Source organism: Nothobranchius furzeri, chromosome 6 (genome assembly GCF_043380555.1).
Source record: "Nothobranchius furzeri strain GRZ-AD chromosome 6, NfurGRZ-RIMD1, whole genome shotgun sequence".
In the NCBI taxonomy this organism is placed as follows: Eukaryota; Metazoa; Chordata; class Actinopteri; order Cyprinodontiformes; family Nothobranchiidae; genus Nothobranchius; species Nothobranchius furzeri.
This window is the reverse complement of record NC_091746.1, coordinates 76,460,930-76,476,025: the sequence shown is the minus strand read 5'-3', so window position 1 is coordinate 76,476,025 and position 15,096 is coordinate 76,460,930. Positions and strand designations below refer to the sequence as shown.

The 15,096-nt window shown below is 44.3% G+C and overlaps 1 protein-coding gene across 1 annotated transcript; it reads left to right on the top strand.

Annotated features, from left to right (window-relative positions):
* The first annotated feature begins 471 nt into the window (after positions 1-471).
* Positions 472-14,735, top strand: LOC107375161 (uncharacterized). Its single transcript, XM_015943544.3, has 10 exons — positions 472-723; positions 8,627-8,840; positions 8,915-9,035; positions 9,133-9,220; positions 9,364-9,451; positions 9,531-9,664; positions 10,075-10,282; positions 10,629-10,725; positions 10,849-10,915; positions 12,892-14,735. The coding sequence occupies exons 2-10, from the start codon at positions 8,660-8,662 to the stop codon at positions 13,807-13,809; spliced, it is 1,902 nt and encodes a 633-aa protein (XP_015799030.3). The 5' UTR covers positions 472-723; positions 8,627-8,659; the 3' UTR covers positions 13,810-14,735.
* Positions 14,736-15,096: the final 361 nt, after the last annotated feature.

Here is a 15,096-nt window from a genome sequence, read left to right as displayed (position 1 = left end):
ATTTTGACAAAAATTATCATTTTGACAAAAATGATCATTTTGACGGTTTTTATAAAATGTTCACTTGAAGCAGAGGATGTGTGTTTGCCCACGTGGGTGTCTGTTGATCAGTGTGAGCTGCACTAACCACACACCACAAATACAAGTTGCACATACATATAGTTTTCATCCTGTTTTTCAGATACTTGAAATGTCAGAGGCAAAAGGTCTTATGGCTCAGTATCAGCAGAAAACCATAAAACAAGGAGATCTACCAGCAGTCTTCCTGATCTGAGATCATAACGTCTAGGCTTACATGCTCACTGTTCTGCTGTCAGTGTGTTTAAAACCCGGGAAACACATAAGGAAAAAGAAGAAATACAGGAAAATGGATTTTAAAGGGTTAAAAACCACTTGCAGAAACATCCAGCTGACACAAGTGTTTTCACCACAGGGTTCTGTTTTCTGTTTAACCACAAGAAGATTCGTGGGCACAGACATCTGTTTTAATCTGCATCTCTGGAGAAAATGTTGAAAAAAATTCTCAGAGGTGTGATCTTAAAAAAAGAGGTGGATGGAAAGAAAGCCGGTGTTTTACCTCATACAACCAAGCTCAAGCGTCGGGACTCATTTCTGTCTGATCGGTCGACAGGAAACCTTCTTCTCTTGTTCACGTCGTCTTCAAGACGTCTGCTGGAACAATTTAAGCTTTTTGGAGAATAATATGAGAATATTGATGAACAGGTGAGTGTTACATTTCATCTTTGTTTATCTGGGAACTTTTTAAAAACAAAAATAAGTTTTATTTTAGGTGATTTAATAAAGAAGAGTAATTTTTCATTATGATGTTGTTACCAAGTACATGAATATGTGTGTGTATGTGTGTGAAACGTGCAACTGAAAGGTTACCAAAGGCTTTTCAGGCAGACCACACGTCATTTCACGTCCAAACCTCGACAGAAACAACGTGACACTGGTGAACAAACTGATCATTCAGATACTCTTCAAAGTGGTGGGGAATTATCTTGTGGCTTTTAAGTGCCTTTTAGCAGCGTTTATTTTCTCGTCTCTCGTCTCTCGTCTTCCTCCGCTTATCCGGGTCCGGGTCGCGGGGGCAGCATCCCAACTAGGGAGCTCCAGGCCGTCCTCTCCCCGGCCTTGTCCACCAGCTCCTCCGGCAGGACCCCAAGGCGTTCCCGGACCAGATTGGAGATGTAACTTCTCCAACGTGTCCTGGGTCGACCCGGGGGCCTTCTGCCGGCAGGACATGCCCGAAACACCTCCCCAGGGAGGCGTCCAGGAGGCATCCTGACCAGATGCCCAAACCACCTCAACTGGCTCCTTTCGATCCGGAGGAGCAGCGGTTCTACTCCGAGTCCCTCCCGAATGTCCGAGCTCCTCACCCTATCTCTAAGGCTGAGCCCGGCCACCCTACGGAGGAAACTCATTTCGGCCGCTTGTATCCGCGATCTCGTTCTTTCGGTCATTACCCAAAGCTCATGACCATAGGTGAGGATTGGGACGTAGATCGACCGGTAAATCGAGAGCCTGGCTTTCTGGCTCAGCTCCCTCTTCCCCACGACAGATCGGGTCAGCGTCCGCATCACTGCAGACGCCGAACCAATCCGCCTGTCGATCTCCCGCTCCCTCCTACCCTCACTCGTGAACAAGACCCCGAGATACTTAAACTCCTCCACTTGAGGTAGGACCTCTCCCCCGACCCGGAGGTGGCAAGCCACCCTTTTCCGGTCGAGAACCATGGTCTCAGATTTGGAGGTGCTGATCCTCATCCCAGCCGCTTCACATTCGGCCGCGAACCTACCCAGCAAGAGCTGAAGGTCAGAGCTGGATGAAGCTAGGAGGACCACATCATCCGCAAAAAGCAGAGACGAGATTCTCCTGCCACCAAACTCGACACACTCCACACCACGGCTGCGTCTAGAAATTCTGTCCATAAAAGTGATGAACAGAACCGGTGACAAAGGGCAGCCCTGGCGGAGTCCAACCCTCACTGGGAACAGGTCCGACTTACTACCGGCTATGCGGACCAAACTCACGCTCCTCTGGTAAAGGGACTGAATGGCCCTTAACAGAAAGCCACCCACCCCATACTCCTGGAGCGTCCCCCACAGGGTGCCCCTGGGGACACGGTCATAAGCCTTCTCCAAATCCACAAAGCACATGTGGATTGGTTGGGCAAACTCCCATGCCCCCTCCATCACCCTTGCAAGGGTATAGAGCTGGTCCACAGTTCCACGGCCAGGACGAAAACCACATTGCTCCTCCTCTATCTGAGATTCAACTATCGATCGGACCCTCCTCTCCAGTACCTTGGAGTAGACCTTTCCAGGGAGGCTGAGGAGTGTGATCCCCCTATAGTTGGAACACACCCTCAGGTCACCCTTCTTAAAGATGGGGACCACCACCCCGGTCTGCCACTCCCTAGGAACTGCCCCCGATGACCACGCAATGTTGTAGAGACGTGTCAACCATGACAGCCCTACAACATCCATAGCCTTAAGATACCCAGGACGAACCTCATCCGCCCCCGGGGCTCCGCCGCTGTGTAGTTGTTTGACTACCTCAGCAACTTCTGCCCCCGAGATCGGACAGTCCATCCCCAGGCCTCCCAGCTCTGGTTCCTCCTCGGAATGCGCATTGGTGGGATTGAGGAGCTCCTCAAAGTATTCCTTCCACCGTCCGACTATAGCCTCAGTTGACGTCAGCAGCTCCCCATCCCCACTGTAAACAGTGTGAGCGAGTTGCTGCCTTCCTCTCCTGAGGCGCCGGACAGTTTGCCAGAACCTCTTTGGAGCCGATCGATAGTCTTTCTCCATGGCCTCACCAAACTCCTCCCACGCCCGAGATTTTGCCTCGGCAACTGCCACTGCTGCACCCCGCTTGGCTATCCGGTACCTGTCTGCTGCCTCCGGAGACCCACAGACCAGCCACGCCCTGTAGGCCTCCTTCTTCAGCCTGACGGCTCCCCGAACCTCTGGTGTCCACCAGCGGGTACGGGGGTTGCCACCACGACTGGCACCGGCCACCTTACGACCACAGCTAGCAACAGCCGCCTCGACAATCGCAGAGTGGAACAAGGCCCACTCGGACTCAATGTCCCCCACTGCTCTCGGGACGTGGTCAAAGCTCTGCCGGAGGTGGGAGTTGAAGACCGTCTTGACAGGTTCTTCTGCCAGGCGTTCCCAGCAGACCCTCACTATGCGTTTGGGTCTGCCAGGTCTACGCGGCATGTTCCCTTGCCATCTGATCCAACTCACCACCAGGTGGTGATCAGTTGACAGCTCCGCCCCTCTCTTCACTCGGGTGTCCAAAACATACGGTCGCAGGTCAGATGATACGACTACAAAATCTATCATCGACCTGTGACCTAGGCTGCCCTGGTACCAAGTGTACCGGTGGGCATCCTTATGTTCGAACATGGTGTTCGTTATGGCCAAACTGCGGCTTGCACAGAAGTCCAATAACAAAACACCGCTCGAGTTCTGATCAGGTGGGCCGTTCCTCCCAATCACACCCCTCCAGGTCAAGCTGTCATTGCCCACGTGAGCATTGAAGTCCCCCAGCAGGACAATGGAGTCCCCTGATGGAGCACTATCTAGCACTCGTCCCAGGGACTCCAAAAAGGGTGGGTACTCTGAACTGATATTTGGCCCATAAGCACAAACAACAGTCAGGACCCGTTCCCCGACCCGAAGGCGCAAGGAAGCTACCCTCTTGTCCCCCGGGGTAAACCCCAACACACAGGCAGAGAGTCTCGGGGCTAACAAAAAGCCAACCCCAGCCCTCCGCCTCTCACCCGGAGCAACTCCAGCAAAGTAGAGTGTCCAACCCCTCTCCAGGTCTCGGGTTCCAGAGCCAATGCAATGTGTCGAGGTGAGTCCGACTATATCTAGCCGGTACCGCTCAACCTCTGCCACAAGCTCCGGCTCCTTCCCCGCCAGCGAGGTGACGTTCCATGTCCCAAAAACTAGTTTCCTTGTCCGGGGATTGGACCGCCAAGGCTCCCGCCTTGGTCTGCCACCCGATTCACATTGCACCGGACCCTTCATGTTCCTCCTGCGGGTGGTGGGTCCACAGTTGGACGAGCCCATGTATCCGGTTCGGGCTGGGCCCGGCCGGGCCCCATGGGCGAAAGCCCGGCCACCAGGCGCTCGCTCACGGGCCCCAACCCCAGGCCTGGCTCCAGGGTGGGACCCCGGTAACCCTCCGGGCCGGGTACTCCGACTCTTCGTTTTCACCACCATGAAAGATCCTTCGAACCGTTCTTTGTCTCACCCTTCACCTAAGACCAATTTGTCATGGGAGACCCTACCAGGGGCACTAAGTGCCCCAGACAACATAGCTCCTAGGATCATTAGGGCACTCAAACTCCTCCACCACGATAAGGTGACGGTTCAAGGAGGAGCGTTTATTTTCATTAAATAATTAACATTTAATACATTCTATATTAAATTCAAAATAAACATACTTCCTCCAAAAGTCTTCAGGTGCAAATGAACTGATGATCCTAATTCCACCAACATGCCGCTGTCAGCAGCTCTTGAGTGAATTTGGGACAACTACTGTATATTTACTATGGAGCAAACGTCTGATACACTGGAAAAAAGCTTGTTTCACGTTTGGCTCTCAGCTGGAACCAGAGTAACGAGGGATGAAAGCAGGGACGAAATTTTGATTTCAGAAGTGGGGGGGACACACCAGGCTTGTGCGGATTTGGGGTGGGGGTGTTATGTAAAGACCCTTTGACACGTCACATGCCCATCTCAATAATTTTTCCATCCTCAATATATATATATATATATATATATATATATATATATATATATATATATATATATATATATATATATATATATATCAAAGTTAAAAAATGTACAACTCTATTATCATTAATATTTATTATCATTATTGAAGTGCAGTTTTGGCTGTTGACAATGGATAGGCCATTGTATTTATTGTTTTGGGTCTTTTTTTATTGTTTTTGGTGCAACATTTTCTAACAGGGAGTGAGATTCTTTTTTTTATTTAATTTTTGTTTGTTATTTTTATTCATTTAGAAGTTCTGGTTCTGGACATTTCAATGTTAAATGAAGGTTTATTTGTTGCATTTTAAAGGGTGTACTTGCATTATTATGACATATTAACATTATATTAGTGGTTATTTTGGTCTAGATAATGTTGACAATGATATCGTTTATCATCAACAATTTGTTGGACAAAATATCATCCAGCAAAATTTGTTACTTTCCCAGGCCTAGTCAAAAGTATAAAAAGTATTTATACATAAACGGTCCCTCCTGAGATCTGGCCGTTATTTCATTTGCTGTGTTAGAGGACATGCTGAACTAATGTTTTACACATGATCATCACCCTAACATTTGTCACAATGATCAATTTTATGTCTATCGTATCTTCATTATTTCAACCTCACCTGTGAGCCTCCAGCCTCTGCTCCATCTCCTCCAGGCTCTCGTCCTCCATCTCCTACAGCCTCTCCTGCTGTACCTTCACCGGTCTCTCCTCCTGCATCTCTGTCAGTCACCTGAAAAAAAGATGCATGAACTATAAACAGTGGGAGATTTTGGAATGGAACAAACAGAAATATTTACAGGATGGTTCTAGTATGATTCACAATTATTATTAATATAATGTGTAAATTATTCATTACCAATTTGAGTGTATAAAAACATATTAAATATGTTTTTTCCCTTAAAAGTGTTTAAACAGTTGTTGCATTTCAACACACAAAAAATAAATGGAAAAAATAAGATAAATCTAATGAAAAGTGTACATCTTTGACATTAAGCTTAAAAAAATCTGTTGACGATGATACTGTTCATTTTTCAGAGCTTTTTAATGTGAAAATATACATTGCAATAGATAAGTTTACAATAAAGTTAAATGATAAAAGTTTTGAAGTTACACTTCTACTACTACTAGTAATAATAATTATGATGATAATAGTAATAATAAAAACATAATAATTATAATAATACGAATAAATTGTGTCTGAGGAGTCAGTTATGTGGAGGAGATTAGTTTGTAAAAGTTAGTTTTGAGTATGTTTGTGAAGGAGGAGGTGAGTCTGAGCTTAATGCAGGTCTGTCACATGTTCCAACTTACGTTTTGACTTTGAAAGAAGTCTCTTATATCCACTTTCGTTTCTTGACATGCTGCCTCCTGGCTGTGCATAACTACCAAAGACTCACAAATGAACACTTATTCAAATGTTATATAATGGAAGCTGAGCTGAGCTCTGATATTACACAGCGTCTAGTTGACGATGTGACTCAGTACCGGTGTTCCCTAGCGGCTCCAAACTAGCAAAACAACGTGAGCACGTTCTGTTTACTACTTGGAGTGACAGCAGCAACAGCCAATAATACGTTAGCAAGTATCAGCAGAGCCAATAGATTAGCTTTTGGGTGGGTCTAATAGGAAACCGGTTTCCGTTTCGGTCCTAGTGCTCAATCAAATCCATTTAATGGAGCATAACATTGTTTTTGGACGGAAAAAAGTGAAGGGGACCGAAACTGCCTTTTGAAAAAGTGGGGGGGACATGTCCCACCCGTCCCCCCCCCAAAATTACGTCCCAGGATGAAAGAGGGCCTCGAACAGGTTTTTTTTTTCATCTGTGAATCACTGACCACATTTTGTATTATCCAGCCCGTCACATTTCTCTTCCTCTACACCTGTTTTGTGACATTTTTAAAACACATCTGTGGGCCATTTTACACCGACTGTTTCAGATATATCACAAACTAGAAGCTTTTATTTAGAATCAAAGAGCTGTCGAAACCAGATTCTGGTCCTGAAACACTACTGGGCCTGAACTCGCGTCATTGTTGAGTCCAAAACCGTTCCCTTCATCTGACTTTCATGTTAAACAAATTCAGAAATATTATTTATGTGTGTTTGAATCATTTTTAAGAAACCACAAAATAACATTTATGAACAGAATCCTCCAGAATAAAACTGAAAAACCGTCCTGTTCTGTGATTTGACTCAAACGATCTTGACCAATCAGATGTGAGCAGGTATGAATTCTAGAAATCTTTTTTTAACAGAAAATAACAAATAAAATGAAAAATTAACTTCAGTAAAGCTCAAAAAAGATTTTTTTATGTTTTTTTGCTGAACCACGTTGTTTTATTGCTCACTTTTAATAAGCAGTCACAGTTCAAATCTGTTCATCAATCACCAGAAGATGAAGGAACATCAGCCATTGCTTCAAAACCAACCAAAGCGATTGATCTAAACTCTTTGATTTGGGACGTTTCTCTGAAATTACTGGATAGATTTAAGTCCTTTTGACTGCTATAAGATCCAACTCTTCACCAGCCCTGAGAGCTAAAGGACACGACCCTGCAAACAGTTGACCTTTCAGTTATCCACAGACGTCAGCATAGTGACATCACTGATCAGCGCCACAAGGCATCCACAAACATTCACTGTTTAATTCTGTCAAATATGCCATAATTTAATCCCTTTAGGCGACGAGGAGAGTGGCTTTGTGACGTAAAAAGCAGCGTGACCATATGAAGCGCCATTTTTTAGAGCATTCTTTAGAAACAATGGTTTTAACCGTCCCACTGTCCTCATGGGTGACCCCGCCAGGAAAGTTGACCACTGAGCAGGGTTGATGGTTTATCCCTTGAGGTCTATATGGCAACATGGACCTCAAGGGATAAACCATCAACCCTGCTCAGTGGTCAACTTTCCTGGCGGGGTCACCGATGAGGACAGAGGGACGGTTAAAGCCGTACATAGCCCAACACATACTCGGTTGGTCCCTGAAATGGCCCGGAAAATGGTCGTTTGGGATGGCTCCATGAAATAGAGGCAAGCGTGTGCCGGGAAGTTCCGGTAAAATTACCCAGAAGTTCCGATATTGCAAACAGGCCAAGAATGTCCAAAGTTGTCTCCAGTTTACCAAAGGGTTTTGATTGTGTTACATCACAACAGGAGTAGGGAACCTCAGGCCTTCGGGCCATATGTGGCCCTCAAGAACCTTTCATCCAATCCGCTAATCAGTTTCAAGAGAACAAACAAAATACTGAAAATTATTAAAAATCCACGATGAAATCGGCAGTAATGCATTTAGCCGTGCTAGGATCAGGGTCAGTGAACGCAACATGAGAGGTCAGGGGTTAGCGCTGCCAAATGAAGCTGCAGAAGTAAATATTAAAATTTAATGTTTGATTGCAACAATACTAACTGTAATTAACAATTGAGATTTATGCTAAAAACTCAGGAAACTATTATAAATTCGTAATTGCAGCTGTTAGAGACGGAGAGAGGAACAGATTTAGGCAAAGGTATCACCTCTCATGTTTCTGGCATATCAAACATTGTTTACATTCAGATTTGTGTTCCTTCATCACTTTACACTAGATGTTTGTCACATGTGTATGAATCAAATATGCGCGTGTTGTGATTTTTCAGAATAGGAAGTAAAATCAGTGAAGCGAGTTCCAGAGTATTTGTCTTTCATGCAACTAAATAAATGCCATCAGCAGCACGTGTGGTGAAACGGGGTTTGTCTGAAAGGTGTGTTTGACTCCTTGTTTAAAAGAATAGAAACGGCAACAGTTTGTGTTCTCTCTTTTCCGTTTGTCAACCACAGAATGAGAAGAAAAAGGATGCTGTGACTTTTACCATGAAAACAAATATAACCCATGGAACTGGCACATCATTACCTCACCTGCTGTGGTTTCAGAGCTCCTACAGACAAAAACTGATGATGCCAAATATGAAACGAAAAAAGACACGTTTCCTGTTTTTTCTATTTCATCTTCTTCAAATGTGCAGAAGTGACACCTGTCCCAAACAAAACAAGGGTGAGTGTTTATGCTGTGGAGTTAAAAATTGGTTTACTCTTAACGTTTGAGCTGATCTCGACTATTTCTCTCAGATCTCACTTGCTACAACGACTACAGTCATGTCATCACTTGTGTTTGGAAAAGCTCATCCGGCTCTGATCTAACAGACGAAGAGTGTGAATTAGACGGGGTGAAGGTGCTTGATGGAGAAGAGTACGAAACACAGTACAAAGCATGAAAATCTAAAATCATTTTCAAATAGTATCCCATTTAAAATAAAGTCTAATTAACACAAACGATATTTTTTAAGGTACACCACTTCCTGCACGCTGCAGCCTTCTGACGCCTCTGGACAGAGCCTTAAAGGGTGCTCTCTGGTCTTCAGTGAAACTTATTTTGTGAGTGTAAACAGTTTTTTTTTACTGTTTCATCTGAAAATGTGTGTGTTCACTTCCACCGTTTGGAGAGGTTCTTTCTGAAAATTTTCATTAAACATTCAAACATTTCCCATTCAACATTTTCTCTTTTTGTCTGCTATTAGTTTGTAACATATGATGAGATCTCCATCCATGTGAGCTGCCTCCCTTCAAACCACAGGGAAACCTTTCTCTACAAACCAGCTTGTCACAGTGAGTAACCCATAAAGAATGATGACTGTCCCACGGGTGAATTATCTGATAAAACATTTCATAACTTTTGATTTTACAGTTAAACTGAGTCATCCAGAAAAGCCAGATGTCAACATCACCACCGTGTCCTGGATCCCCCAAGCAAACAAACATGAAAATGTTCAGCTTTACGTCTCACAGCTGGAGTGGAAACGTCAGGATCAGTCATGGAGTGTATGTAAACGTTTTAAACCTTTGTGGACTATCATTGCAAATTAGCATCAAAGCCCCTCTGGCCTTAAATCATCCAGATGGAGCATTAGGATTAGTACCTTCATCAAAAAAAACAGCCCTATTTGTGTCTGCTGCCCTCTGGTGGTGGAGCTATTGGGGGCAAGTGCCAATTTTATTTGTGTAATTCTGTTATGTTATATATACATAATAAAATAAAACTGATTATATTGTTGTTTAATTAACATTAGACAGTCAAAGGTTCAGCCTAAAAAGATTTTTCACCTTTTTTTCAATCATGGGGTGTAACTAAGACCTTCCCAGTAAGCTGACCGATTTCCGCACATAGAATGGTTAAATAACCTGATGTGAAAATCCACCCAGTAACCTTACTTATTGTTTTTCCTTGTTAGGATCCCTCTGTTCAGAAACAGAAAAGGAATATTGCCTGTCCATGGAGCTGTGAGGTAAACCTGGATCCTGATTTACTGATGCAGGGTGACACGTACGAGGCCCGTGTTCGTGTGATGGTGGGGGAGAAGGGCTTAGAAGGAACCTGGAGTGACTGGAGTCCCACTGAGTCATGGGTGTCACAAGTTGGGGAAATCAGACCACCTACAGGTAAAAATGCCAAGCAGCTCTACTACAATTACTCTGTGGGTTCTGACTTTCAACTGTCACAGCTGTGAAATGTCAGAATTTAGTCTATTTAGAGAGATAATGAAACAGCACTACACGTTTGCAAATGGAGCATCACGTGTTATTTGAACTAAAAATGTGGAAAATAGAAAATTAACATAATTTAACAAACATTCAGTAAGTTCTGAGTCTCCAGTGAACGCCTTTAATGGATAAAACAGCATTTAGTGTCATTAAAAATGTGCAAAAATAAAAAAAAACATGATATGAATCAATACGACTATGATGTATTCAGATCTGATAGAACACACTGTTCTGCTTTTATCAGGGATTTCTGTGGTGGTTTTAAACTTGTCTCTCGCTGGCCTGACAGTGTTTGGCTTGCTGCTGGTCGTCATCTTCCTCAGAATGAAAAAAAACACTTGGTAGGAAGAAACTGAACCACTTTTCAGAGATATTTCTCAGTGTCTTCTGTCAGCACCGTTGAATATGAAAAGAAAACCAAATGTTTGCTCATTCTGGACTTTAATTTTGTTTATATGTTTTAGGGTGTATGTGGTGAAGAAGGTCTCGGGTCCACCTATACCAAATCCGGCAAAAGCTGCACACTTCCAGGTAGATCTGTACGTTTGTCTCTGTCTACAGTGGAAAGACAAACCAAAATGTAACATTAAAGTGGACAGACACTCATTATTTCGCTGGAGCGGTTCGCAGCCGAGTGGGAAGCAGCTGGGATGAGAATCAGCTCCTCTAAATCTGAGACCATGGTTTTGATTCGGAAAAGGGTAGAATGCCTTCTCCGGGTCAGGGATGAGGTCCTGCCCCAAGTGGAGGAGTTTAAGTATCTCGGGGTCTTGTTCACGAGTGAGGGAAAACTGGAGCGTGAGATCGATAGGCGGATTGGTGCTGCATCTGCAGTGATGCGGGCGTTGTACCGGTCTGTCGTGGTGAAGAGAGAGCTGAGTCAGAAGGCGAAACTCTCAATTTACCAGTCGATCTACGTTCCTACCCTCACCTATGGTCATGAGCTTTGGGTAGTGACCGAAAGAACGAGATCGCGGATACAAGCGGCCGAAATGAGTTTTCTCTGCAGAGTGGCTGGGCTCTCCCTTAGAGATAGGGTGAGAAGCTCGGTCATTCGGGAGGGGCTCGGAGTAGACCCGCTGCTCCTCCACATCGAGAGGAGCCAGTTGAGGTGGCTCGGGCATCTGGTCAGGATGCCTCCTGGACACCTCCCTGGTGAGGTTTTCTGGGCACGTCCAACCAGGAGGATACCTAAAGGTAGATCCAGGACACAGTGGAGGGACTATGTCTCTCACCTGGCCAGGGAACGCCTTGGGATTCCCCCGGAGGAGCTGGCCCAAGTGGCTGGAGAGGGGGAAGTCTGGGCCTCTTGCCTTAGGCTACTGCCCCCGCGACCCGACTCCGGATAAGCGGATGAAAATGGATGGATGGATGGATGGAAGGATGGATGGATGGATACACTCATTATTTCAATACTTCTGGTGTGTTCCAGTATGAATGAATGAATGCCTTGTGAGTCATTTTCTGTGGGAAAAAAAAGCTCTGGCGCTCCTGTATCAGGAAGTAGACATTAGTCAGGAGTGTTTTTTTTTCTTTTCTTAGTCTTATTCATTCAAACATCCAGTCTCTGATTGGCTTACATCAACACAACTCTTTGGCTGTCTTTGTTTGATTCACAACGTTGATGTTTTATCGCCGCAAATAACACAAACCCAAACTGGTTCTACCATGCTCATGCTAACGGTTAGCTTTTACTAGCCGAGACACACTCTGCTCTCTCTTGTATGCTAAATCACCAAAGTCTTACGCGTTTGTGAGCAAAAGTGGGTGAGTCCATGAACATTGTGACATATTAACTCGCTTTGCCTGCTGCAGGTGGTCAGAGGGAACGATGGCGCCAGTGTATGGCAGGCCTCGCCTCTGTCAGTGTGCTTCAGGGAGCATCATCCTTACCAGTGTGTGAATATGTGTGTGAATGGGTAAATGACTGATTTTGTTGGGAAGCACCTTGGAGGGTTGCTGTAAAAATACAGGCCATTTACCATTTAACCATTTTGTGTGGCTTTTTCTGACTCGAGTGATTCTCCATCTAATTTATTTTGGCAGCTAATGCAGAGAATGAGGCTAGAAGACATTCAGCATTTTTTTTTTGTAGTTTGTGTACATAAAGTATATCGATGTGAGGTGAACACTGAAGTTTGCACTCACTGTGAGTCCTTTGGGATTTATTTAGCTGTTTATCAGGAATAGCTTTAAAAATTGTGATGATAATAATCCCTTTTTGTGTTGTTTGGCTTCAAAACATTGATCAAAAGTCTCAAAACTGAGCAGCAATCTAAGAATTTGACACATTTGAATAATTCAAATAATTTATGAATCTCTTTAGAAGTGTATTAGTTTGATATTATAACCAGAAATAACCAATATTGACTTCACACTAAACATCAACCAGATTAAACGCAGATTAACTTTCTGAAGGAGCACAGACTAAAACGTTTCTGCATTTCCCAGGTCCTCCACGTGTCTAACTCCTTCCTCGTCTTTTTATTTTTATTTTTATTTTACAGAACTGGTCAAGTCCAAACTTCACCAGTGAGTCCATTCACTCCTTCCTGAAACCAGTGGAGATCGTCTCTGTTGAAGTCACCTCCAGCGTGGATGCCGTCACGTTCTGTGAACCAGATGTGAAAACGATGCCAGAAAGCATCAGCCGCGAGTCCTCTGGTTCCAGCTTCTCCAACCCAAGCTACTCTGAGCTTTGTTCTTCTTCCACCAAGTCCTCAGCCGCAGCTGGAGACCTGATGCCCTGCTCCATGGATGCTCCTTACAAGCCTGTTTGTGGCCAGGGAGAAGAGAAGAACCCAGAACAGGGTAGAGAGGGAGCTTCAGAGAAAGACATGGAGATCATGAAGTTAATTCTTAATGGCAGTAGTGACAGCAAGGCGGTGAAGATGATTTCAGAATACGAGAAGGTTAAGGACGTCCAGGTGGAGCGTTTCAGGCTACGCAGTGTTGATTCAGGCATGTGCAGCTGTGAGGAGGTCAGTCAGGAGAGCATGGAGGTAGATAGCATCAACATGACAGATGGACAGGAGGAGGCAAGTCCAAGTGAAGAGAAGAAGAAAGGAGGGGATGGGATGAAGGTAGATCACTTAAAGTTGGTTGGGAGGAGTGGGGGCATGTTGGGCAGAAACACCATTCAGGTTTGTCTGGATTACAAACCATTCCCAAAGCTGCAGGCTGGAAGTCCCGAGCTTCCAAGCCTGGATTCAGGAATTAGCTGCAGAGAGGAAGAGCGTGAGAGTCAGGATGATAAACCTGCTCACTTCCTGTCCCCTCCCCATCCTTCCACTCAATTTACTTTTCCGAGTCCACTTCTGCCCGCCCTTCCATGCATGTTTGAGAAGATTCCTCTGATGTCAGACAGCATGCCGCTGCTGCTCTGTGATGACGGCTACAAGCCGGTGAGACAGGAGCAGGCCTAAAAACAGACAGCAGGCCTCACATGAACATCTGAAGGATCCAGCAGACCTACACAATCAGATCTGTGACTTCATTTAGTAGACCATGTGAAGAGAAGATTCAAACGTGGGTGACTTTCATAAAATTAGGGACATTTATTATCTTACATGCTGAAAGTAAATTTCTCAAATTTGTAAAATTCTGATCGGATTGATAAGCTAACGGACAGTTGCAGCAGCCACTGCTACTGTCAAAAGATCATTCATGGCATTTTGTGTTGATGTTAAGCTTTTATATCATTTTAAATGTTGTCTTTTGGGATCATTAACATGGGGAAACAACAAGTTGTAGCTAGCCAGCTCAATGGCCTAGTGGTAGTGTCCACCCTGGGACTGGAAGATTTGTGTTCAAATTGCAGTCGGGTCATACCAAAGACTATAAAAAATGGGACCCAATGCCTCCCTGCTTGACCCCCGTCTTCATGGGGTTGGATTGGGGGGTTAAACCACCAAATAGTTCTTAAACGCGGCCGTATCTGCAGCTCACCGCTCCCCACAGTGTGTGACAACTATGAGACTTTAATCATTTAATCTTCCTGTGCAGCTTCCGTCGCATCCCACGGCAACCTCAGGCTATTTCTGCTCTAAAGACAGTAAAATTTAAAATGCACATTAATATGTTGGGAAATTTTCATCTGCATGAGATCTCATTTTTTAAAAGACTGATTGTGTTTGTGGTGGCAGTGGTTGTAGGCTCATCCCTCTGTTCTGAATTAGTCTAAATAACTGGCGTCAAATCCACAAATTCTGCTGCTGGTTTTAATCACACGTCAGGAAACCCCTGGAGAGGTCAGAGGTCAACACCTCCTAAAGATGAAAGCTTTGCTTATTTATGTGAGAAGTGATCATTTCTGTTATTTATTTCAAATTAAAAAAGTGCAGTGTGTTTCTCTTTTACTGTTCTTTGTATGAAGTTGTATTTTTAACAGATTTTGCATTATTGGGAAAAGTGTCTTTTTCTCATAAAAAATAATCAATAATAACCTAATATTGTAAAAATAAAAATTTAAACAAACCCTTGACTAACTGAGGATAGTTTTTTTTAAAGAACCAACGTTTTTCTGGATTTGTTCCCAACAGACTAACCTGTACTGGGAGTTGCATCACTGTTTCCAGGTGCCTCCTGGCAACAGGTGATGCCTTCAACAACACTGCTTCACACCTGACTTCTCAACACCAGTATGCTCCACATTTAGCCAAAGTAGAGTTTTTTATTTATTTATTTTTTGATGTACAAAGACAACTCGGCTG